General features: G+C 35.7%; 1 protein-coding gene across 1 annotated transcript in view; it reads left to right on the top strand.

The window, feature by feature from the left end:
- Positions 1-26,908, top strand: part of LOC145690202 (uncharacterized) — a 53,046-nt gene that overhangs the window by 10,944 nt on the left and 15,194 nt on the right. The window contains exons 3-5 of the mRNA XM_081764863.1: positions 5,140-6,333; positions 14,799-16,411; positions 24,880-24,988. Coding sequence (XP_081620989.1) covers positions 5,140-6,333; positions 14,799-16,411; positions 24,880-24,988 — 2,916 coding nt within the window. The remainder of the gene's footprint in view (positions 1-5,139; positions 6,334-14,798; positions 16,412-24,879; positions 24,989-26,908) is intronic.

Below are 26,908 nucleotides of genomic sequence, written 5' to 3'. Positions count from 1 at the left end.
AGTCGGCAATCGCATTTCTAACCAATTAGTCCCGGTTTCGTGTCGAAATGGATAATTTTTCTTGGATGAAGCCGAGAAGCGGTTTGGATTCCGCTTTAAGCTTATGTGACCCCTTCCAGCATAACCTTGTTGTTGCATAATAACACCAAGGCGAAACAAATTTCTGTCATATCTAATATAAATACGTAGAGTCAATTATTTAAACCAAAAAACCTGGTTTAAACCGAAAAAACCGGGTTTAAACCAAAAAACCTGTTTTTTTGTTTTTTTCAATAAAAACCATGGTTTTTGCCAACTCTGGTTCATACTCCAGATAGTATTGATATTGCGGCGTCTACCAAGTATCGTGAGAACAACTGGAGAACTATTTGAAAGAAAGTAGTAGCAAGCTCACTCTAGAAACCCAGCGGTGACGATGAGAGGAGCCGATGGGCTGACGACACATCATTCCAAAGACATGAATGCCTTAAGCCCGCTGGTGGCTCCGACCCTCTAAGGGCTGTTGCGCCAGCTGTTGGGTTGAAATATGTAAATAGCACGTAATTGCTTATATAATGAACGCTATTTTCGTATTAATAATAATAAAAACGAGGAAGAATAGTTCTCAGTAATTTCTTAAACGGATTTATAATACAAAAGGATCAGATACAGAATGAGTCAAAAGTACCTCAATACCCGTTATAAAATGAAAGCGAGTATAGATAACCGGAATTGGTAATTGTAGGGTATGTTAGGCTGAGGGTGAACCTTTAGGTCAGTGTCAGGTGAACGGCTACCATCTTGTTGTCTGCTATTTTGAATCTCGCTCAAAAAGCTTAAATAGGAAGGAGGTCATATGATATATGAAACAGGGCTAAAATTTCAAGAGAACTCAACTGTACAATCAGATTTAACAAATGTAATAGCCTTGAGCTTATAATCACATGAAACTCAGATTACATCTTATAATATGCTTGCCGTGTTGCACTCTGCATGTTTGCACCTCCCGAGCTGTATGAACATTGAGCAATGTCTCAGATGTGATTTGTGATCATGCACCCTGTATCCTTTGCTTCAAATGATCAGATTCCTAATCTTTTCACCATATGCCTGTAGATGACTCTACGATGACCCCACAGGTAGAAGTCCAATGGTGATAATTCAGGTGATCTGACAGGCCATTCCATTGGCCCACGTCGACCAATCCACCAACCAGGAAATTGTTTTTCCAGATACTGACCCATCTGTAGTCCATGGTGTGGTGGCGTCCCATCATGTTGGTAAACTAAGGCAAAGTTGCTATCCGGGGCCGACACTGAGGGATAAAGAAGAAGAAGAAGAAAGCTCAATTGACACTGATAGTAGCCTGTTCCCTAAAGCAAATAAATGTTACAATGCTATCACACACACACCTGCCTCCCCCCCAAGAAAAAGAGCTCGTCATCAAATACTACATTCTTTATTTAATTAACAGCTCAATGCAGATGATCAAAGTCATTGAATTCGTTGAATGTAATAACTTAGCCATCTATATATGTAGTGTAAAATTAGTAAAGTAAGTAGTATCAATGTTTTTATTAATATTATTATTATTATTATTTATTTTCCATTGTATAAGCTTTACTTTTAACACTAAACGTAAAGCAACGTTTAGTGTTAAACTAAACTGATTAAACTACTCACTGAGCAAAACAATACGTTTGTTGTAAAAAAATATTAACGTGTAACAGTTTCGATAACTATCCACTTTTGACTTCATCAGACACTATAAATATGCAGGTAGTGACAAACTTAATATAAGAGACAGCGAAAAAATACCCTGATTCCTGATTGGCTGCCATAGGCTGCTACAACCGGTCTCCTTTTACCAGAAACCAAAATATCAAATAGAAACAAAAATTGTTAATTCCCTTTACATTATTCCGAAACAAAGAGGGAAACATCATGTCCGTGTGTTTTCTCGAGTTCTCTTATTTCCCCCCACATTCTCATTCCACCAATTCTTTCATAATCATTCACTTTCATGAATCACCCTTCTCCTTTAATTCAAAAGGGTATAATCGTGGGACATTAAAGAGTTTCGTTTTTTTTCTTTTCTTCATAACTATACTTATCGAGCGTATTGAACATATTACAATACAGGCTTCCTACTGATCAGGGAAGTTAGAGAAAACTCAGGGAAAATGATGCCTATCAGGGAAACTCAGGGAAAAGGACTGGAAATCAGGGAAATTTTATAAAATATATTTTTTCTAACATTAATTGTACACCAATTTCAGCTTAGCCATCCATTAATGATCACAGTATGGAACGTTGCTCAGATTTTTATGGGCGGTAAGTGGAATGTACTGTACGTATGAGCAATTAATTATTATTGTCTGTGTGGAATGAATGTTCTCATATATAACTATTCACCGTTATTTATTCCTTATTAATATGTCAATGTTACCTGACACCTGTCATGGTCCGGGAAGTCAGGGAAATAGATTTCCTCAGATCAGTAGGAACTCTGTAATATTTGAAATTATTCACCTACTAATGTTCCGTAGTGCACTAATCTTAGGACATATTGTTGTATGTAACAACTTATAATATGTTGGGAAAAGCAAGTGACTAAATATTAATAAAAATTTCCGTTATGTTCTCAAATTAGCATTGTTGAGTTAATAAATAAAAAAATAAAATGAAAATAAATAAATAAAAAGTAAAGATCGTGTTGTGAAAAAGGACTTAAGCTAATGTGTACCCCTGAGAATGAGTTTCCGAAGAGTGAGTGTTCAAGAATAGTGCCAAAAAGATATTAACACTTACATATATCTGAAAAATAATAATAAATGGGTCATAGTTGTGTAAATGCACTTTACATACCGCATTATTTCAGGGGAATGAAAAGGTTTACAAACTCCTACATAAAGCTAGTTCCTTTTTATTTATTTATTTATTTTGTAAAAGACGTCAGTTCGTAAAAATACGATATTCCGTATACATAGAAATTTAAAATATTTTCTGTTATTGAAGTTACAATATGTGAACTTGTTGCAAAACATACATTAAGCGTCTGTAATCCTCGATAAAGAATATCCGCTTAAGTATCCAAAATTTTGAAAAGTTTTAAGCTTCTAGGAGGCGAGTATTATTATTAACGTTAATATATTTCCAATCAAAATGTTGAGTATACACTCGTATGACTAAGAAGTAGTTATATTAAAATTACTCACCTACTGATGATGGTCCTCGGACAATTTTTCTTCCAATATTTCGAGTAGTGTTGCAATAGGACACTCATCTCCAGGGACACACAACACGAGCTTTTTTTGGTCTCAAAAGTGAAAATAATATTACTGAAATTGTATCGATACTTATGATCTCTTGCCTTTCCCAATATATTATAGGTTCCTCTTTTTGTTTTACTATATACAACAACATGTCCCAAGATTAGAGCACTAAGAAAGGTGAGTAGTTCGAAATATAGGGTGTTTCGAAATGATTATCGGTGTTTTAAGGCTTTGTAATATTTATTACAATCACACACAATACATCAAATGACAGATTAACTCAAACAATTTTGTACGCACGCATGCACATGCACGGGTTCCTCTGTCTGCCGTTAGAAAGCGCTAGTAGCAAAGATGGCAACTGGTGGGCAGAAAGCTTTTTGTATTTTACATTTTGCAAAGACTGAATCTGTACTTAGAGTGCAACCGTCTGTGAGGAGAATTTTAAGGAGGCGCTTACAACTACGTCCTTATCGTTTGCAGTTGCTGCAAGCTCTACAGACTATGGTTTACATGCCAACTTTGCAAATGATATGTTGCTGCATAGATCGTTTCGTCTTCAATGATGAATCGACATTTCATCTCCTAAGTGGCGATGTGAACACTCATAATGTTCGCATCTGCGGGTGATCAAACCCGTACGAGATGGTACAATTGCAACGAGACTCCCCTAAAGTTCATGGGCCTTTTTCGCCTAACAACTTGATGTGTGCCTTGTGATGAATGGTGGTGACTTTGAACACTTGTAGCAGAGCTGCTTTTTCATTTTATGTATTATTTATAATTGAAGTGCTTGGAGGATAAAGGTGTTATATTAAATTTTCTGAAACGTTGCATTCTGGCGATTCATGCACGTCTTATATGTTAATCATGTTACGTGACACATTATGTAGTGAGTTCTCGTCGTGACTGCAGATATTTAGAAACGATGAAGGCGGTATGTTAATGGACAACATTGTCAAAGTCAATTTTCCCGTCTTATTCAATTTGTTACATAACACCTTTATCCTCCAAGCGCTTCAATTGTATGTTACAAAGCCTTAAAACTCCGATATTCATTTTGAAACTTCCTACATTACAATGTATCCGTATGCTCGATAAGTAATTATAGTGATGAAGAAAATGAAAATAAAATCTTTAAATTAAAGTCCCACGGTTATGCCTTTTAGTGTAAAGGAGACGAATGATTAATGAAAGTGAATGATTATTAAAAGAATTGATGCAATGAGAAGAAACGAGAAAACCCACAGACAACACGATGTTGTTCAAGACAAACTCACTTGGTTTGGAATCGAACCAGGGACCCTAGTACTAGAGATGAACGATCTAACACTGAGCCACCTTACCCCCGTGGAATTATAGTTACCGTAGTGATGTATGAATAAGTGTATAGTAAATGTTTCAGTGGCTACATATTTCATTTTATTTCGCATCTTGTACATACAATTGAATAAGAAGTTTTACCTTTATGTTGCTTGGATTGTTTTACTATTTCATATATTTCTTCCAACTTTCCTTCTGTAAGCTTCCGTCTGCCTAAGAGTCATAAATAGAACAGTTTAACAAGAAGCGCATTTTCTTGTTTTGAATGACAGTCAGTAATATTTTTCAGTGTTTTCGTAACATATTTATGTATTACAGAAATTTAGGTTCAATTTAAGGAGATGTACTTATGTATATAAATAATTTGTTCCTCATATGCAGCTCGCAAAAGAAAGGTACGCGAAATATCAGGAGTAACAAAACAATTCACGCAAGGAAACGTGAAATGTTTTATTCAGTTATATGTTTTAATGGTATTTAAGAATTTTTCTTTAACTAATAGTTGCAATATTTTTCTATTAAATGTGAAGCCAATTCATATTGGTATGTTTACTTATTTTAGGTACAGGAATCATCAGTAATCCCTTCCAGAAATGAAAGTGATGATGGTAATGCATCTGTAAACTTGTCGGAAGGAAATAGATCAATTGGAGATAGTATTATTCATGAAAAACAGTACATGAACTTCCCGAAATTAGAAGGTTCCAGTAATGCATCTTCACTCGAGGATAATAATAAATATTTTCCGAATGCTAATGAAGTTCATATTCAAAAAGATATTTCTTCAGAATCCAAAACTGCAACTGGAAACAATAGCCATGACGATAAAGATGCAAAACCTGGTAAAGTAAGCAAAATTGTTGAATATTTTAACAAAGGTCACTCGGAAAGTTTTTGTAGTGATACATCTAAAAAATGTTCAAACAAAATGAAGCGCGGAGAGTGTAAAACATGTTTCAAAGAACCGAAAAGATCCTGTTCATCAAGCGCCAGTGCCGATGATGCCAGTATCCGTGAGAAAATTATGAGAATCTACAAGAAGTGTCATTCCGAATGCAATATACAAAACACAAGTACATCTCTCACAACAGTCGATAATAGCAAAGACCTTAGTGTTCCCGTAAGTACGAGTACAGAACATGAGAGACAGAAGACGAAACATGACTGTTGGATGTCACAAGGTGACGGAAACAAAACTCCGTCTGGTTTACATAAGTGGAGAGAAAAAGGTGGAGGGTCAAACCCTCATGAAGATAAACTTGACATGTATAATAAATCAGTCGAAATCTATGAAAAATGTGATTCTAGTCGTTCAGTAAATACAGATTCCTTAAATAATTCAAAAATACGTACTCAATCAGATACAGAAACTGAAAGAAAACGCTATTCGGGAGATGTGGAGAATAAAACTAGGCGAACTGTAACAAATACGAAGCCGTGTGTTCCAAATAGTGATGCGAGTAATTGCAATGAACCACAGGATTCCTGTTGGAGTTCTTATGCTTCCACTTCATGTACAGCTGATATTAGGCAGAAAATTAGTGAAAGCCTGAAAAAAGAGATAAGTAGAAGGCAAACAACCAACAAGCATAGTTCTGTAGAACAAGTGAGTAGTGCAAGAACAGGAATTACTATGCAAAATGTTTCTGCAAATAAAGGCGACATTGTAAAGAAACAAACTGAAGATAACTCGAGCGTAAATGAAGCTACTATTGCTGAGGATATTCGTCTTCCTAGTGATGACTCTCTGACAAAGGTTGGTATATAATACATATTTAAAATAGCTAAAATACCACATTTTTTTTAGGTTAAAATACGTTGAGTAGTATTGATATTATAGAAGGGTTGTTCAGGTTATTATTCCTGATAGAAAGACTTATTTTTCCATTTGTCATCCGAACATCTACCATCTATGTTCTAAAGCAGTAATATAATAATAATAATAATAATAATAATAATAATAATAATAATAATAATAATAATAATAATAATAATAATAATAAATCAGATAGTATTATAGCCATAGTTCCATATATGTAGTACAATGTCACCATTTGCAATTCGTAAATGCTTCTTTAAATTGAGGAACAAAGCAAACCCACTAAGACCGATAGATGGGAATAAAGAGGTACTCAAGTACTATAAAATGCACAGCATCAAATGCAACCATTGTATAATGACTTCTATAGGTCAGCACGTTTTCCTGGGACACATTCATCTTCTCATTACTTTGAATTCCCCAATTTAAAGTGCAAAATAGTGTAGTGGCCATGTATTCTTGTTCGATATTACCAATTAGGAGAACTCTGTTGTCGGGTAGGTGAATGTGTGTGTGTGTGTATGTGGAGGAGGGGGAGGCGGTGCCATTGTTGCTTGCTTTCTTATTTATATTTGCGATCATACTAATGTATCCAGATTCATCAACAATTATATACCTGGGAAAGAAAGTATGAATCTTTTGTCACGATTGTGTGTACTTTTCTGATAAATGTCTTTCTAAACGTTAAATGTTATGCAAAATGTCTCTATTGAACATATATATGCGCGAATTTTAACTTAGTACCACCTATCCATAACCAAATCTTGAACAGTATTAATATTTTCCTGCTTACACTTGTGAGAGGTCGACACCAGGTGTCTGTTCAAAGCTTTACCCGTTACAACGCAAGTCAACGTTACTTTTTTTTGGACCAATTGGTAATAATAATAATAATAATAATAATAATAATAATAATAATAATAATAATAATAATAATAATAATAATAATAATAATAATAATAATAATAATGCAATTTTCCATCTAACACAATCACCGTATCAAAGTGTATCTTCTTTGGGATTAAACTTATTAATGTTTGCAGTTCAGTTTTCTCGATTTTTTCCTGGGTCCGCGCCTCTTTTTCTAATTGGGCGCTTTACTTAATTCTTTAAAAAATTAGAATATAGTTAACAATATTATAGAGGACTGAAATTTGATATGCTTAACTATTAAAAATATATTATTATTATTATTATTATTATTATTATTATTATTATTATTATTATTATTATTATTATTATTATTATTAACTAACTCTATGACCTATGGAACCCGGAGGTTCAATGCCGCGTTCACAAAAGCTCTCCACTGACTTCTATCCTTAGCTAACTGCATCCAGTTTCTACTTTGTATTCCAATCTCTGCGAGATCCATTTTAATATTGACCTCCCATCTGCGCCTAGATCTTCCTAATGGTCGTTTTCCGATTGGTCTTCCAGTCAAGACTTTGAAAGCGTTTCTACTTTCTTCCATTCTAGCTACATGACCCGCCCACCGAAGCCTCCTAGACTTCATGACCCTAACAATGTTGGGTAAACCATATAAATTATGTAGTTCCTCGTTATGAAGTTTCCGCCATTCCCCATTCCCGTTCCTCTTGGGTCCGAATATTCGTCTCAGGATCTTGTTCTCAAATACTTTCAGTCTATGTTCTTCCCTCAATGTAAGTGACCATGTTTCGCAGCCATACAGAACAACAGGCATGATTACCGTTTTGTATATTTTAAGCTTCAAATTCCTCGACGAATTCGCGACGACAAGAAATTTTGAACCGAATAGTAACACGAATTCCCTGCTTTTAGTCGACATTTAATTTCTTCGTGAATATGATTTTCCTCTGTTAATATTGATCCTAGATATTTGAAACTATCCACTTTATCAAAAGTATTATTTAATATTTTAACGCATCCATAATTTGCTGTATTCCGGACCCGACGCACTTCCATGTATTTAGTTTTCTCTGCATTTACTTCTAAACCCATGTCCCTGCAAGCGTTTAATAAGATCTCTGCATTTCTTTCTATTGTTCTCCTATCATCACCTATTAAATTTACATCATCAGTATATGCCATAACCTGGTGAATACCGTTCAACTGTAGGCCCTGGTTGCTATCTTTGATTTTCCTTATAGCGTATTCCAGAACGAAGTTAAATAATAATGGCGACAATGCATCTCCTTGTTTCAGGCCATTTTCGACGTGAAAGCTCGTGTATAAAAATTTTCCTACTCGGACTTTACTTTGGGATTCATTTAAACATATCTTAATTAATCTAATTAGCTTTCTCGGTATTCCAATTATTATTATTATTATTATTATTATTATTATTATTATTATTATTATTATTATTATTATCATCATCATCATCATCATCACCACCACCACCATAATAATAATAATAATAATAATATCATCAGTTTAGATTCAGTCAGTTTGAGTTTCTGTATTTTGCGTCCTTACGCAACATTGTGGTTACGAAGGACGGGGTCTGCTATTAACGTGGGATCCGAAATACGCCCGAGGCTTGAATCCAGACCAGAGGCGACTGTAGGGTTTTAATTTGGGTAGGCCCACTCCCTCGCCTCTGGATACATATACACATTTGATTGAGTAATGACGGTAGGAAATTACTTTTACAGTAGTGGTTGATGCTGTTTGTTAAATAATTATCTACCATTAATATAAATAGTGGAGATATATTTACTCTTTATTGTATTTTTTAGCATTTGTATATTTTTCAAACTTTTTGGGTAAGCTCGTGCCTACCCGCCAAACGCGCCACTGGCACAGACAATCTGCAAAGTAAGCCCTCACAGTACAGGACGTTCCCCACCACATTAACTCACCTTCAAGAGACGGCTTATAGGACCATGCCATCGGCCCCAGCAACAATAACCTGTTTATTGAGATAAAAAAAAAATTAAATACCAGCTTAATTTAATGTACTTTTAAATAAAATATACTTGGATAATAATGCAATAGTTATCATTAGGTCACTTCAGTGGAGAACAGAAATTTGTTGTAACCTTGATTATGTTTGCAATCCTTTTGCGAATTGAGTTCTGGAAATCTTGTTGCAAATATATAGAATACATTTCATGGTTGTGTGTTTTAAACGTGTAGAAAAATATGAAATTATGTTGAGAATGTCTTAAATTCGTCTGAAACATGCATGTATAAGGTAGAGCTTTGCAGTAGATAATACAATCCGCTATCTCATTTTGTACAGTTTATCTATAATTTCGGAATAACTGGGTAAATTTAAATACATTAATTTATAAGCTAAAGGCATCCGAATAGCTTATATTCCTTTCTCTTTTTTTGAAGAAATAGAGAATGTTCTGCTCTATTGCTTAAATGGTAAACAGAAGGAAGATATTTTGACTGAAAAGTTGTCAATGGTAGTACCATCGTATACCAATCGCTAATTGAGTCAACCGTACAGTAGTCTTCAAAGAAAATTAAACACCCTTTCCTCTTGTCTTTTAGAAGCTCTTTATCTTAATTCAGCATACGAGGGGAAGTCGAAAAGTTCCCGGAATTCTATTGTAGCTCTTTTATTATCACAATATAATTACACATTTACTTAATTGCCTTCAAAGTTGGCACCTTCGGAATACACGCACACTTGTTACACCGCTCCTCCGATTGGTGGAAACACCGACGAAAGTCCTCATTTGGCATATTTCGAAGTTCAGCATCCCGTTGGTTTTGATCTCTTCTACGTTGGCGAAACGGAAAAAGGTCCATTTTTAGCTTTGGGAAGAGCCAAACATTCAATTTTTTTTTTTTTTAATTTTATTTTTTATTTATTTATTTATTTAAGGCTATTGAAGTCTCTGAAGCAGATTTTGTCCGATTTGAACACGAACTTGATATTTGCGCATTGTTCGGTCTGTGAAATTGTACCAAATGATCACCACACACTCCTTCATTCAGCTACATTACTTGCACATTGCCTGTTATGATCTGTTCACACTTGTCAATTTCATAATTAGGCAACCTAAGGACTACAAGTTTCGTCGTGATTACATCACAAATACCGAAACTAGAACAACAATCCGGAAACTTTTTGAGTAGCCCTCGTATTTTAGAAGTTCTGTATCTATGTTATAACTATTCCTACAGATACAAGTAGAGAGTTTCCAGAGACCAGTTTTCACTTAATTTTTTTTTTTTTTAATATGACTGTATGATCATAGTAGTGAATAATATAATTTTTTAAATTTTAATGTTTAGAAAACTCTTGACTATTCAGCCTAGTTAAAAAAAATCGTAATAAAATATGGAATATTTTTTGAACAATCTATATGATTTTTAACGCCCTCATAAAAATGGGATTTCGCCAAGGAGAAACAATCATCTATGATGAACTTTATCAAAGGGTAAAGACTATACGTTTTGACTCTTTTTATCTTAGGCCTGCTTTTTCACATTTCTGTAATCATTGATCAGTGAACAATAAAGTAAGTTTGAATATTAAAAAAAAAAAAAAAAAAAATACTGTGGTTAGCCCTACGTTTTACGTTAGTGTTTTGTTTATATCAAATTGTATATATTCATACTTTATAGTATCATTTTATATTTCTTGCAATTAAGTTGGACTAATCTTGAAATATGTACAAATTTTTATACTTCTTTTTTCTGTTATAAATTCTTAAAACGTACAGTACAGTACATAACGAACATCTATAAAGTACTGACCTGTACTATGACATCAAAAAATACGATTAATAGCGGGTTTGGTATAAAGAGTGTGTTTTTATTGGTATAAGTAAGACAAGAAGTGAGCAATTACAGGATTATGGCTGTTTTATTGTCCAGTCCAGCGGTCCTCAACCAGTATGTCGCGACACATGTGTCACGCAGTCCCGTAGGGGGTATCGCGAAATTTTAGGATATAAAAATCATGACGAATTTAATAATAACACTGGTTTACAGTGGTTTTGGTGCCGGGTGTTTCTTAGCTGATTTGAAGTAGAATTGGGACGCTGAATCCAAATATGGCGTTAGTTTTCCCCTAACAGCTTTAGTTTTTGAGATATAGGAATTGCAAGACTGACCTGCTACAACGTTGAAAATTGCATAGGTGCTGTTTTACTGTAAGTGAAAAGAAAACTATGACATTTAAATCTGTTATTTGGAACACTTTGAAAATAATGAAAACCATATAAACACTAACATCAAGTACATAATAACTCTGTAACTACATTTTATAATAGTTTTTATGAATAAAAAATCAAATAATTTGTTCAAAACGATCTATTCAACACTTCGGAAGCTTCGTTTTCGTGACATCCTTGAATGTTTCTTTGCACAGTCTCTTTTTAGGTTCCAGCAGTAATCTGCCATCATATGGGCATCCCATCTTCCCTGGTAGCGGTCCTCCATTGTTTTAATATCTTGGTGAAATCTTTCACCTTGTTCTTCACTCAGACTGCCTACGTTGTCTGGGAAACGGTCCAAATGGCTGTGCAGGTAATGAATTTTGATACTCATATTACATCCAAGTTTTTGGAATGCATTAAGCATCTGGTTCACTAGCTCAACATAGTTATCAGCTTTATTATTGCCAAGGAAATTCTTGATAACTTCTACAAATGAGGTCCAAGCTCTACGTTCAGTCTCATTCATGGACTCCACGAAAGCCGGATCTTTCATGAGTTGTCTTATTTGGGGACCATCAAATATTCCAGCTTTTAATTTTTCTGTGCTGATCTGAGGTAGCTTGTTTCCCATGTAAGCAAAGCACGGCCCGTCCTTATTTAGCGCCTTTACAAACTGCTTCATCAAACCGAGCTTGAGATGTAGAGGTGGCAAAATGATTTTGTCACACTCAACAAAAGGCATGTTAATAATATTTTTCTTACCAACAACCATGTCGTCTCTCTGCGGCCACTCTTTTTTTGACCAATGGTTTGCTTTGTCTCTGCTATCCCACAGACATAGAAAACAAGGATATTTTGTGTAGCCACTTTGCTGTCCAAGAAGAAAGTTCACCATCTTTAAATCCACACAAATCACCCACTGATGGTCCTGATATTTAATTTTTTCCATAACCAAAGCAATTGCTTCATATTCTTCTTTCAGTCGTGTTGAATGAGCGATTGGAATTGAGCCATATTTATTGCCATTGTGTAGAAGGACGCATTTTAAACTTCGCTTGGAGCTATCAATAAACAGGCGCCAATCATCTGGATTGTATTCTGGAAGACCCATGTGTTCTAGGAGACCTCTAACATCGTGACAGAATACGAGATTTGTATCTTCAGTGAAAAATGGTAAAAACTCCTTTTCCCTTGTTCGGTAGAATGTGATTTTAGTTCCTTGTTCTAGTACGTTTTTCTCCTTCAATCTGGAAGCAAGTAATTCAGACGATTCTTTTGAAAGATTAAGGTCCCTAATTAGATCATTTAGCTCATCTTGATTAAACTGTTGAGGAATTGTTGACATTCCCTCATAATCACTGTCACTTCCATCATCCATGTCACAAGAATGTTCACTACGTTCGTTTTCAGTCTCACAAAGCTCTGGCAAGTGGTGAAACGTTGGGATTGGTATTTCATCGGAATGAACAACTGGACGTCTTGCTGAAGGCAGATCAGGATATGTCCACTTGTTCCGGTTATTTCTATTCATACCCGTAACATTTACCAGGCAGAAATAACAGTCATCAACATGGTTTGTGGGTTCCCTCCAAACCATTGGAACACCAAACTTAAGACTTTTTCTTTTTCCAGTTGTCCACTGTCGCAAGTGTTCAGTACACATTTTACACACAATATGTGGAGCCCACGTTTTATCTTGGTCCCCTAGGCGTACACCAAAATATGCATGATATGCTTTTTTTTTACAAAGTCACTGATATGTTTTCTATTGTCTTTAAATGTGTACTCACCACATATGTAGCAAAACACATCAGGATGGTTAACACAACTTCTTCGACTTGAACTCATTTTATGTTCAGGCCACTAACACGGATGTTAAATATAAAGCCTTAGTATACGCGATACAAGTTATGATTTCAGAACAAAACTCACATGTTCCAACATGTCACTCCACCTGCAAGACAACAACTACGATCCACTAGCCAAGTAGAATACCAATGCAATCTAGTGGACGTTCCTGGAACTACTATATGACTAGTTTCCGTTTAGTACCGACAGATAGCAGCACTAATGAGAAAAGAGCGCCGTTCTTCCAAATAGAAATCTCTATAGAGCACAGTAGGATTTATTTGAGTTGCAGAGTTTATAAGATCATATTCAAACTTGTTATTACGAGAATATTTGTATTTCTTTTGCTTATTTTGTATACTATTGCAAGAAGCATGCAGAAATAGTGGTTACATCATTTATAATTTACATATTTATTTTGGATTGTAATATTTCTTCCACATACATTGTAACGTAAATAACACTACTGGTACAGTAGCCTGTATCTACCAAAGTAGAGCTGATAGAAAAAAACTGCTTACATTATTGGATTCAGCGCCCCACACATAGTTAATATCAGCTCTAAAATTTTAGGCACCAAGAAATTTTTTTTTTCTGTAGGCCTGTGTAATTAGTTGAAATCAACTTTGAGACAGACTGTACCAGTCAACGCCTCCAACGGCAGCAATATGTTCAATACGTAGTCATTACATTATAAAAACTTATAGGGTTACACTATTATTATTATTATTATTATTATTATTATTATTAATATCAAACAAATGTGTCGCGATGTCTTGAACTTTCAGTGAAGTGTGTCGTCAGTCAAAAAAGGTTGAGAACCACAGATCCAGCCTACTCGTACCACATTAATTGCTGGGGTCTATTGTATTTTCTTGCACTTAAACTTGCTATTTTTTTTTTCTTAGTAATGCGAAAATAAATCAAATTTCACCTTTTAATGATGGAAGTTACCGGAATAATGTTGGTTAAATAATCGGGCAAAGTGTTGAACGAGATTCCGTTATTCTTTTGTTAGGTTGGTGGCTTAGTTATAAACAATTTACATTGTATTTTTTAAGAGCGATTTTAAAGGTTGGTGAAGGACCAAATATATGTTGAAATTACTGATTGTTAGAGCAAGAAGACTCTTAAGTTTCATAAATTTAGTGATTGTAAATACTTGTATGGGTAGAAGCACATGTTTAAATAAGCTAGTTAAATTATACATCTAAGCACCTATTTACAAGTTGTTGGAAATATTCATTAATTTGTTTGAGATTACAAAAGCAACCCAACACTTATCTTTTCTGTTGTTCAGGTTCTACAAAAAGATTTACTTCTAATATGTCAGAAGCCTATTCCTTTGTTCAAGTAAAGATTTTAACTGAAAACTTGTTGTATGGAAGATTTTTAGTAATTGTTATGTTCTTTTATAATAATTTATATGTATTAACATTTGTGCAGGTGAAACGCTGGCAGGAATCCCTACCGCTTGTTGACTCACTGGAGCCCGATTGTTACGGATGTTCTGAACTGAATCGAAAACTTGACACTTCTGAAAAGGACAGTTTGGAATCCAAAAGTCAGATTTTACAGCACTCTAATGACTCGTTTTGTGCAGAACAAATTCACGCTCAATCTACGAATAATTTTTCTAAAGGAATATCCAATGAACCTGATAGATCTGAAACAAAACTAAACCAAAAGCACAATAAGTGTGAGAGCAATTCAACACGACAACATCAAAATGGAGAGAACGGCTCTGAAATTAATGTTACCAGAAATGAAGAATCGAAAAATTTGAGGTGCAAAACAAACAAGATATTTAATTTCTGTAACAAACCGACTACAGTTTACGAAAATATATGTAGAAAAACAGATGGTTTACCTTCAAATACTTCGGCTAAAGAAGTCGTATGTTTTGAAAACGGTCTTAGCAAAAGCGCCTCAGAGTATAGCAGTTCAAGTAGTACAAAATGGCAAGGAAAAAAGGAAGGGACATCGTTAAATTCATCATTGTCTCATATCTCTGATTACGGAGAACCAACACACACATCCACACCTATATCTTCACGGAATAAAGATACGAAGAAACCCATAGTGCCACGCTTGAATTTGGCAGGTTTGTCAGATACTGATCCTACGCATTCCGATACAGAGACGCATTCATCACATCAAACTAAAGCTGTAACATGTCACACCGTAAACAATAACTCTACAGATGTATCAGCTGATGTGTATAGACCAATTTATTATAACAAGATCTCTCATCATCCTTTTGAGAGTACCAGAAAGTTGAGTAATTCTAAAGTAGAAAACACAGATGACTTTGATTTTGAGCATGCAATGAATGCGCAGTCGCGTTTAAATAAACTTCTGAGTTCATGTAAGGAAAGTGATTTGTTGAAGATTAAGGACGTGAAAAGTGATCCTTATATGTTGTCTCAGTCTGCTTGTTCATATTTTGATATGCCACAAACAGCACCATCAGCGAGAACACAAAATATATCTAAATTTTGTGATAACGAAAATTCTCTAACATCTTCCAGCTCTTATAAAACAATTGTGCCTTTTTATTTGCCTGCACAGCGTGACAATAAAGAAGATATCATAATATGTCCCGAAATTTCAGATAATGCAGTGTTTCAAAGTCCTATAGGCAATAAAATAAGTTGCCCTATATCTCCATCCAAGTTGAAATGCCAACATTTTAATGAGGAAAGATTGGAATTTTTTCAGATTGCTAGAAATAACTTCCATACATTACAATCGGGAAGATGTGAATTATCGCAAACATTGTCAGAAAACAAGGGACCCAGTAATCACATATGCGGATGCAGAATAAATACTGAAGAAGTCAAGTCTTCCGCTTTACCGACAGGAAGTGAGAGACAAGTCTGTGAGGAAGAATCAAAACAAAAGCATTTGCTGTTAGAAAACTCTAATGATGATGCCAATGATAGTTTAGGATCGGGCGGAAGTAATGTTAATGGGAAATCTAGTAGTTCCTGCTCTTGTTCGAAGGTAAAACAGCAGGAAACGCTTTGCCAAAGCACACAGAAGAATTCATTCTCTGGGTAAGTTAATCATATTTTCTTAATTACTGTTTATTATTTACACTGAGTGCTCATTGAATTGCGACTACCTACCTTTGTTAGTCCACCTTTTGCTCAGAGGATGGTTTGGACACGGCATGGAATTGATTCTGGTAGTTCTGATGTGTTTTCACGAGGATCTGACACATTATAATTCTAATGGCATTTCACAATGAGCCCACAGATGTTGGTGCAGGAGTCATGGTGCGAAGAGCTCGTTCCGTAACATTCCATAAATGTTCCATAGGATTAAGATCCGGAGACTTAGGGGGCCAATTCATATGCTGCAGCTCCGTGGAATCTTCCTTAAGCCAAGCAAGTAGAGTCCTGTTTTGGTGGCACCGTGCATTGTCGTCCTAGAAAATGCCGTCTTCGTAGGGCGTACGCGATTCTCTAACACCTGCAGATACACCACGGATATCTCGCTGTGGTCCATACACACCAACGTTTCCAGTCCATGCCAACAGAAGCATCCCCATACCATACAGACACACTCACTTGCCTGTGCAGTACACACCATGCACGAGGGATCCATAGCTTTGTGCTCTTGGCGTCACACCTCCGTCCGAGAGGAGTAGCCAAACCGTGATTTATCGAACCAACACACCCTTCTCCAATCAACCATGATCCAATTAGCGTGTTCCTGTACCCGAGCGCAACAAAGTCGACGGTGACGAGTGTGTCGTCTGCTGTGGAATTGCATGCGTGCCAGTGTACGTCGTATAGTTGCGTGGAATATGGGTGTTGTGCATGCACCATTGTATTTGTCACGAAATTCTCGAACACTAATTGTTCGTTTGGCTGTCATGAGCTGTTTGACGCAACGCTCACCCCACGTTTTGAACTTCTGTAGGCCCCGTAGTTCCATCTCTTGGAGACACTTGCTCTTTCTTCCCTCTCCTTGTACACCTACGCTACACAGGAACGGGTGCATCCGACAAGTATTGTTGTCTGAGTTATTGACACACCTATTGCTCGGGTACCCACAATCATGCCCTATTAAAATGCGGATAAATCCTGCCCACCTCCCATTATAACAGCGTGTTGTCTGTCAACATGTGGCTTCAAGTGTATTCTTTCTCTGCAATACTACCAGTCGGGGTAATCATGTAATTAGCTCGGCTCCTGGCCACACTTTCTTGCATGGAGGGGTGGTCGCAATTCAGTGTGCACTCAGTGTACTAATGTAGTGTTAGTTTGCTGTTTGTTTGTTGAAAATTAGTTATTTTGGACTTCTGCATTCAACACATAGATGTGATGTGAGACGTGAACCTATAGTTTAAAATGGGATCGAAATCACATATATTCTCACCGAGAATTTGTTCCGGACTCTCGTGCTAAGACCGGAATCCAACCATTTGGTCATAACAAAAAATCATTGAATTTCGTGTAATTTCTGACATACCGCATTTTCAACAGAAACAATTCCGTTTTGTAAATGGTACTACTTTTTTGTGCAAAATTTAGATTTTAAATCTTTATGTTAAAAAGTAGATTTTGCGGTACTGTTTGTGATTTAAATGTTTTTTTACGACACGAATTAGCAGTTAAAAGAAATAAAGGTAATTGCATCCCCTTTTTTTAGTATAAATCATGGGAAAAGTGAAATTGAACAAATTCAAACCATTAATGTTAACCAAGTTTTATTATTACTGTTGGCAGAAGTATATGCAATATTCAGCAAAAAAACTACCTCAAGATGTTTTGTATTAAGGTTACTTTCTCGCCTGTCATATAGCTTACTTCTCATACTTCGTCTTAGTCACAGCTGCGTCTTTTAAAGAAGCATGTTTTAGTGTAGTAGTAGTGAATGCATAGAAAAGTGCTTTTCAGTTATTAGGACTATGACTATATCACTGAACCGGAGAACTCGTTGCAAACCGCTATTCTAGAAGTAAAATGTTCGTTCAGTGCCACGCTACGTATTCTCGAATGTATAACTTTAATTCAATGATGTATTAAGAAATAATCAGTGTTGGGTAAGTTACTTGTAAAAATGTAACGCGTTACAGGTTACTTTACTTTCTCTTAAAATGTAACGCGTTACTTGCCCCCAAAAAGTAACTGTTACTTTACTTCGAAAGTAATGCGTTATTAACGCGTTACTTTTAGGTCCGAAACTTTAAAAATGTGAAAAAAATTATGACTTCAATTTTCCGTACTACTATTACTACCGCTATTATTATTATTATTATTATTATTATTATTATTATTATTATTATTATTATTATTATTATTATTATTATTATTATTATTATTAATAATAATAATAATAATAATAATTATAATAACACTGTATATAAAAAGCAAGGTAGGCGGTTTGTATTTGAATACTAAAAAGATAGTTGATTGCCAACCTCGGTAGTCGTGAAGTCTAGGAGTCAAAGACATTGTTCACGAGCTTCTGAATTTGGGTTGAGGGTCTATGTTGAATATTCGGGCTCGAGCCGAACACTGTTAAAAGTTATAGGGGACTGGCCAAATATCTTCAAAACTGCTCGGCCCGGGTTTAGAATTGTCAACGACTCGAGCAACTCGGCTCTCAACTCATTGACTATCGGCCAGAACCGAGAAATAAGCCCAGCCAACAGCTCATCCGACTCGGCTAGAGCCCTCGGCTCATAGAGCCGAACCGAGTAAATGGCTCATCCCTACCAAGCCGAGCCAGCTCGAGCCATCTTCTCGGTTGAGCCGAGCCGAGCTGAGCTTCTTATAAAAAAATCACTTGTGTTCTCGTTATCGAGACGAGACGAGATGCAAGTAGTGTCCCATCTCGTGAGCAACACTAAAAGTATTCCATATTACTGTTTAGCTTACATTTCTCATGGCTTTCGTTTTCCAGTGTAATCAGGCCATGATTTCAAGACGACTTAAAACGAACGAGCCATTTATCAAACTCGACTGGACTCGAAACTCGACGCAAAAAAACTGAATCGGCTCGGAATTCGACTCGAGGACATTACCCTTGACTTGACTCGAAACTCGTCTTGAATTCGAGTCGAGTCGAATTTTAGCTTGACTCGTACTCATCCCTATGCGTTAGAAAAAATAGTTGCTTATAATTGTTCTGCTAAACTAATTATATAATAATAATAATGTTGTTATGTAAAATTAAAAATAAAGAATATAGAGAAACATTACACTACTCTATAATCAACGGGACTCTAGGATAAGCAAACTGATCTGAAAGCACTCCAATATTACATATCATCAGCAAACTATTGTCTAGTAATAAAGTAAGTCTGCTCATCAAAACAGTTTATTCATATTAACCCCTTACTGTAAATCGTTAATTATGGCACCCTAGTTGTTGTTAAATATTTTCCGCCGGGGCACTTCAGACACTTTACTTTTAAATTCTGTCCACCATCATTCTCAGCTCTTAAGAAAAAAGTATTCTTTCAAATATTCGAACAGCAAAATATTTTCGTTCTCCATCTTTATAAAAACAACACTAATTAAAGTAAAATAGACTACCGGTATTATTGCACTCCTAGTTCACTCACTGAATGCATTGATTTGGAGCTGTCAAAATCTACGACAAAATCTTCCAGGTGCTTGCAATCAGTACACGTGATTTCCCAAAGGCTGTCCTCATCTTCAAAAAACAGCAAGTGGCACTACAAATTTATCTGTTTCTCTGTGTGTCTGTGACTGTCGGTCACTGACATACGTAGTTCATGCTCGATTGTTTCATTCTGAGAAATTCACTTACAGGAAAGAAACATTTGTTTCCGAAAAAAAATATACATATATTGTAGTTACTCATCCGAAATGTAACGCGAAAAAAGTAACGCAAACTATGTACGTTACTTAAAAATTTGTAACGCGTTACCGTTACAGTTACTTTGGAAAAAATGTAACGCGTTACTAGGAAACGTTACTTAAAAGTAACGCGTTACAAGTAACGCGTTACTTGCGTTACGTTACTTCCCAACACTGGAAATAATAATAATAAATTCTAATATTTACTAGGAGCTCTATTTTGGAAACATTTACAACTCAGAAACAGTATGTTTTGGAGTCTAGTGCGCGCTTTGTATATTTCTTAGTTGTAAATAAGTGAACCTCGTGACCGTTAATATAAGAAATTTTGTAAGGAAGATTTGGAAAGATAGGTGAAAATATTTCTACGCTCCTGATGTAATGAGGCAAAAGTAGCAAAGAGTCGCCTAATTTTCAGTGGACTAATAGATCAGCTCAAAAGCTGAAAGTCGGTTTAGTCCCGAGGGTCATAGAATTATTACTTTTTCAGTATAAAAAGAAATGTTGAAGTCTAGACCGTGGATGTGCGTGACTGAACACTACATGAAAAGCTCCGATAAGCTTAATATTGGAGATTTTTTTTCAGAAGAGGTCAAAAAATTGAACATTCTGTATAGAAAAGGGCGTGGGAAACTTTAATATTCACTCCCTGCCAGTGAATGTTGGCAGTACTACTCAAAGATGAAATATCATTCCTAGCCGTAGTAGTTGAGGAGATATAAAGGAAAAGTCGTAAATGTTACTCTCTTGTTTCTCCTTCATCTCGCATGTAATGATACAAAAAGAAATAGTTCGGGCACCCAGTTTTAAGTAAGCTGCCCATTAATTACTGAGTAGTACTAAGCGATTGAAATCACACTCCAATTCTTCGAATAACTCTGGAGATCTAAAGAAACGACTAAAAAGATTTTTTCGGAGCGGGACTGTAGTCTGGAGTACCATAGTTTAAAAATGCTCTTACTGGAGTCGTACTATACAGTGATAAAATTTATTATACAGGGTTTATGGTTTCTTAGATACATTTTTTTTTTCCAGAAGGGTATGTGGATCTGAGGTACCGCCTCCTTTAGTTAGTGACTATAACAGACTTTAAGCAGTACCGAATGCTGTAATTCCCATGTCTATAGAATATGGCGTTCGGAAGACACACGTTAAAATTGAAACCCCAATATTCTTGTTTAATTTTTAGTGGGCTACTAAGTGCACTACTGATATTTTTGTATCTAAAATTCGATTCATTCAACACAAAACAAGCTAAAAGCTGACAGTTTCGGATAAAAGTGGGCAGGGATCTAGAATACTTTGTAGGAAGCTTCGATTTGATTTTGAGTTTAGCGTCTCTTTCAACAGTGAGGCTTATATGAGAGGTGGACCTATAGTTTAATGTGGGATTGAATTACATGAGCCCCGCCAGAAATCGAACCCGGTCTCCCACACCAAAGACTCGTACGCTGACCGCTTAACCACGAGGGAGCAAGTAGGAAGCTTTGAGTACTATCCAATATCATATATAGAGAAAACTATTAAACTTTATACCTTCTCTGACATGCTCAGTGGTAGAGCGTTCATCTCTGGTGCTTGGGGTCCCGGGTTCGATCCCAGCCCCCGCCAAGTGAACTTTGTGGTGGGCAAACACCGTGAGCGTGGGTTTTCTCGGGGTTCTCCCGTTTCCTTCCACTTTCTTCATTCCACCATTTCATTCATTACTCATCATCACCGTCTCCTTTAGCCTAACCGGCATAACCGTGGGACGTAAAACTCAAATATTTCATTTCATTTCATTTCGATCTCATTCTGTAAGAAAACTGTATTATAGTGTATCTAGACCTATTATCAAGTTTGTAATAAAAACGATAAAGGAAAAAAACTAAGACCCGTGTACCATTTGTCCCTACCGACCTCTGGTATAAAGTATATTACAATATGGTAACCTGCTCTTTCATAGTGAAGTAAGATGACTGAGTAAAGAGCGAGTTCTTCAGCATTCAATCAACTTCTTGCAATAATTGAGGTTTTAAAAGAATGTGGTGAGTCATATCCTGACCTTAAAGGTCCTGTCTAGCTGTAGAATGTTGCATTATTAGCAGATTTAACAGAAAAGCTTAATAAACTCAATTTCCAACTGCAAAGCAAAGGCAAGAATGTTTGGAGAAATTATATCTTAATATTCAGACTATTTACAAGAAAGCTTAAGTTGTGGGAAAAGAATCTCATTTGAGATTATGTCAAATACTTTCACTGTTTGAAAAACAGATTTGGAAACAAAGTTCTTTTACGATTCTACTATGGCAAAAAAAAATGTAGAAATTCTGTCAAGTTTGAGAGAGCAACTTAAAAAACGCTTTTGTGATTTCAAGAAAATTGAACTTCTCACTCAGTTCATCAGAACAACATTGACATTAAAGAACTTTCGACGTGTATTATGCAACATTTTAATGAAGATTGTCCGGCAGCTGAAATGGAAGTTATTACTGGTGAAAATGATCTACCCTTTAAGTCTATCCCAGTTCCAAAATCTATTTGGCCACTTGTTTGAAAAGTGCCTTTTTTTTGTTTATTTGGGGCCTCGGTGGCTCAGTGGTAGAGCGTTCACCTTTTGTTCCACTTCCACTCCAGCGCGCGCCAAGTGGACTTTGTAGCGAACAGACACCGCGTGCGTATGTTTTCTCGGAGTTCTTCCGTTTCCTCTCACTTTCTTCATTCTGTCATTTCGGTTATTCTCGTCATTACTGTTCCCTTTAGTCAACATGACATAAACATGGGACGTAAAACTGAAGGATTTTATTTCGAACGTGAAGTTTCTTTAAAAAAAAAAATCTAATAGCTATAACTGACTATTTACCCAATATTTAAAAAAAAAATGTAGTTGAGTGTGTCATATTTCTAATCAATTAATTAATAGTTTTCTCACATTTTTGTTAGTATAGGTAGTAGAGCAAAGCGTTACCGAAAATTCTGTCATATTTCTAATAAACACTTTTTGTTAGTATGTTAGGTCACTATTTGACAGTAAATGTTACGTGCCTTTATATATATTGTAATGTAGGATGCGCTTGTATTTACAAACATTCTACACGTGCTCCGGTTTATAAACTACAATCACATGCACCTCACGTTGGAGTACTACAAGCTGTAGACGACGGAGACTACAGCGACATCTACAATCACATGACGAGGGAACAGCACCACCACCACCTCACCTGAAGTGCTATATAACCGAGAACAGTCCATGGACCGCCATCAGTTTCGACTGGTCAAATCTCCTTTCTAGGTTTGAAGTGGAGCTGACGATACCTTCTCCTCGTGAATTGCAGTGGATCCTTGTGAGAGACTTTACCTCCCTTTCTGCTTACAGTAGAGCAGCGAGAGAATCCTAATCACTAGAGCAACACACATTATGCTTTATTTTTTGTTTAATTATTTATGCTTTATTTTTCTCCAAATTATGCTTTATTGTTAATTTCAACCACTGTTTTACATGAACCGTGTATAACGTATAATATTTACTATACGTTAAATATTTTAAACATCTTGATCTATTTATTAATAATTTATGTAACCAGTCTCTTTCATATTTAATGAACTTTCTACTTAATGCAGTGCAAAGAGATATGCGTTACTGTTTTTTTTTTTTTTTTTTTAATAATATATCATCACTTGTGTGCGCCTTAGAGGTGCATATATACAGAAAGGGAAAATAAAATATGCCACCAAAATGTACAGAAAGTGCTCAAATTCAAGAGGTACACATAATATAGTGTGGAGTTCTTGTGTACTATTCATTGTTGACGGAAAGTTTTCCTTTTCTCCACATCAAAGGATTTCACTGAGAAGTTTACAGAAATAAAAATAAGCTTTTCATTGTTGCATTGTTACGTTCTCAGTGATTTTGAATTATACATATTGGTTTTAAAAAATATTAATACAGTATGTTAAACTTGCAGTTAAACAGAATTTTCCCAGAATTGTGCTATATGTTTTAAATTATGCTTTGTGCTTTATTTTCTAAAATTATGCTTTATTATGTTTTTAAAATTAGTTTCTTCTAAACTCTTAGACAACCACAACCATATTCAAGGTACCAACAATATATGTGAACTGCTATTATGCTTTAGGGTTGCCCTACTAATCACAGTTTGAGAATCATAGAGAATCCTAATCCTGGTTTGCAGTAAAGCCTTGCCGAGAACCTAACCCCTCTCTGCTTGCAGTGGAGCAGCGAGTGTCCTCACGTAGTTCGCTGCTGAGGGATCCTTCCCAAAACCGTCTGGTCGAAGGGACTTTATATCTATCTCATATTAGAGAATTTACATTGCTGTACAATACTTATAGAATACTGTTTATAGTGAGTTTTTATAATAAACCGGTAGTGGAAAAAGATTCCGCACCTACAATTTTTACTCTGCCAAGTTCTACCTACTCCTATATAGGGAAAACGATACAATGTATATGTATATATATATCCGACCTTGGTAACTCGACACATGTTTAGGATTTATGAAGTAGCTCCAGAAGTTGGAGGGTTAGGCTATCTTTGCTTTACAGGACACCAAAGGTAAGGAGACTGCTCTTTTACACTGTAGGGTTACAAGTTAAAAATAAATAAAACTATTTCTTCACCAAACACACGTAAAGATCTTTTTTGCTTTTTGTATGCAAATTGAATATTGGTTTTCCTTTTTTAGGGTTTGTGATAAAACTGCAGTGAAAGCTGAATGTTCTAGTCCCGCAGTGCGAAACACTGAAGACAAGTGTTTGCAGACACAGGATTTTAAAAGAGTGCACCTTAAACAGGTATAATTTCATGATACCCTTACTTTACAGTGAGTGATAGCTAAAAGAAATATGTGTGAAGTTGAGTAATAAATAATAACATATTATTATTTATTTTAACAAAAGAAACACTGACCAAAGCTTAAAACACACTTTATTTTAAATTATAATAACGGTTTCGGATATCTAACATATCCTTCTTCAGACAATATCGAAAATAAATGAAAATAGAGACATATATATAGTCATTGTTATGACCAAGTTTAAATTCTTTAACAGTCATATATATAGTCATTGTTATCAAAACATTTAAATTCTTTTAACAGACATATATATATATATATATATATATATATGTAGTTATTGTTGTACTTTTTTTTCCTCCTGTTTGCTGAGGCCTTCAGCCAATCCCGTAAGTCTTCTTGTTCACTTTCCAACTATCACGTTCCGCCATTTTTGTTTCTTATAAGAGCCTTTTTTATTTTCTTCTTGTCTATGCTATCCAAACTTCCTTGCCATAATTCATTAATAAGTAAGCCTCCTGTCCAGTTCATCAGTTTATCTCTTCCTATCTTGTTTATCCAATCTGCTTCTTACCACTTCCTTATTATCATTCTTTTCTCCATCTCCAATACTTCCGGGGTTCAAACCCTGCTCCTGCAAAGTGAACTTTGTGGTGGACAAACACCGTGTGCGTGGGTTTTCTCGGGGTTCTCCCGTTTCCTCCCACTTTCTTCATTCCACCATTTCATTCATCTCTCATCATCACCGTCTCCTTTAGCCTAACCGGCATAACCGTGGGACGTAAAACTCAAAAATTTCATTTCCTCCTAACATCATCTTCATGTTGTTTTAATCTTTCTTTCACTCTCTTTCCTGTCTCTCCTATATATGACATATCGCAGTCCTCACACCATACCCTGTAGATGATTCCTTCTTCCTCTTCGTTAATCTTTTTAGTTCCTATTGTATTCTCTATTGATCTTAATAAATTTTCTCCACTCTTTCTATAAGTTCTGACCCCTCCATTCTTCGATAAATTCTTCAGTTTCTCCGTTTCTTCTCCCATACTTTCTATACCATGCCATTTTCCACTCTCATCCTCTTCATTCTTCTTTCTCCCTCTCTTCCTCTTCCTGCGTTCTTCTTCTTTCTGTAACCGTTCTTCTCTAACTGTCTGTAGAATTTCTGTATGCTTTCCTTCCTTCCTTCCTCTTCGTCCTCCAGCATTTCTATTATTCTTATCATGTTTATGAAATTTATCTTTGTACTCCTATCCACGTCGCTCCTCTCATGGCAGTACACCCCCGCTGAGCACTCTTTCTGGTACCACCTCGTAACCAGCCCTTCTTATTTTATTATGGCCATGTCTAAAAAGTTTATTCTTCCAATTTCTTCCAACTCCATGTCCAAGCTTATACCTTTTTCTTTATCTTCCACACTATCTTTGAAGTTCTCTAATTGTCTCCTAGTCCATTTCCACAAGCCTAGACAGTCATCCACATACTTACAAAGCATGATCAAGTTCTTACCCCCTTCTTCTTTCACCTTTTTCTCCCATTTGTTCATAATTATTCCTGCCAGTACTGGGCTCAGCCTCGAACCTATACTTATTCCTTTTCTTATTTTTACCACTTTCTTCCCTATTATACAATAATTGTTTTCCCATATTACCTTTAAAGCCTTAACTACCTTCTCTTTTGTCCATCCTTTTATACTTTTACTTCCCATTTCTTCCTCTATGACACTTATTATTATAGAAAGTATGGGAGAAGAAGCGGAGAAACTGAGGAATTTATTGAAGAATGGAGGGGTCAGAACTTATAGAAAGAGTGGAGAAAATTTATTAAGATCAATAAAGACGAAGAATAGAAAAGAAACTAAAAAGCTTAACGAAGAGGAAGAAGGAATCGTCTACAGGGTATGGTGTGAGGACTGCGA

The sequence above is a fragment of the Thermobia domestica genome, chromosome 7 (genome assembly GCF_964235325.1).
Source record: "Thermobia domestica chromosome 7, izTheDome1.hap1.1, whole genome shotgun sequence".
NCBI lineage: Eukaryota > Metazoa > Arthropoda > Insecta > Zygentoma > Lepismatidae > Thermobia > Thermobia domestica.
The sequence above is the reverse complement of the archived record's forward strand: the minus strand, read 5'-3'. Positions and strand labels throughout refer to the sequence as shown.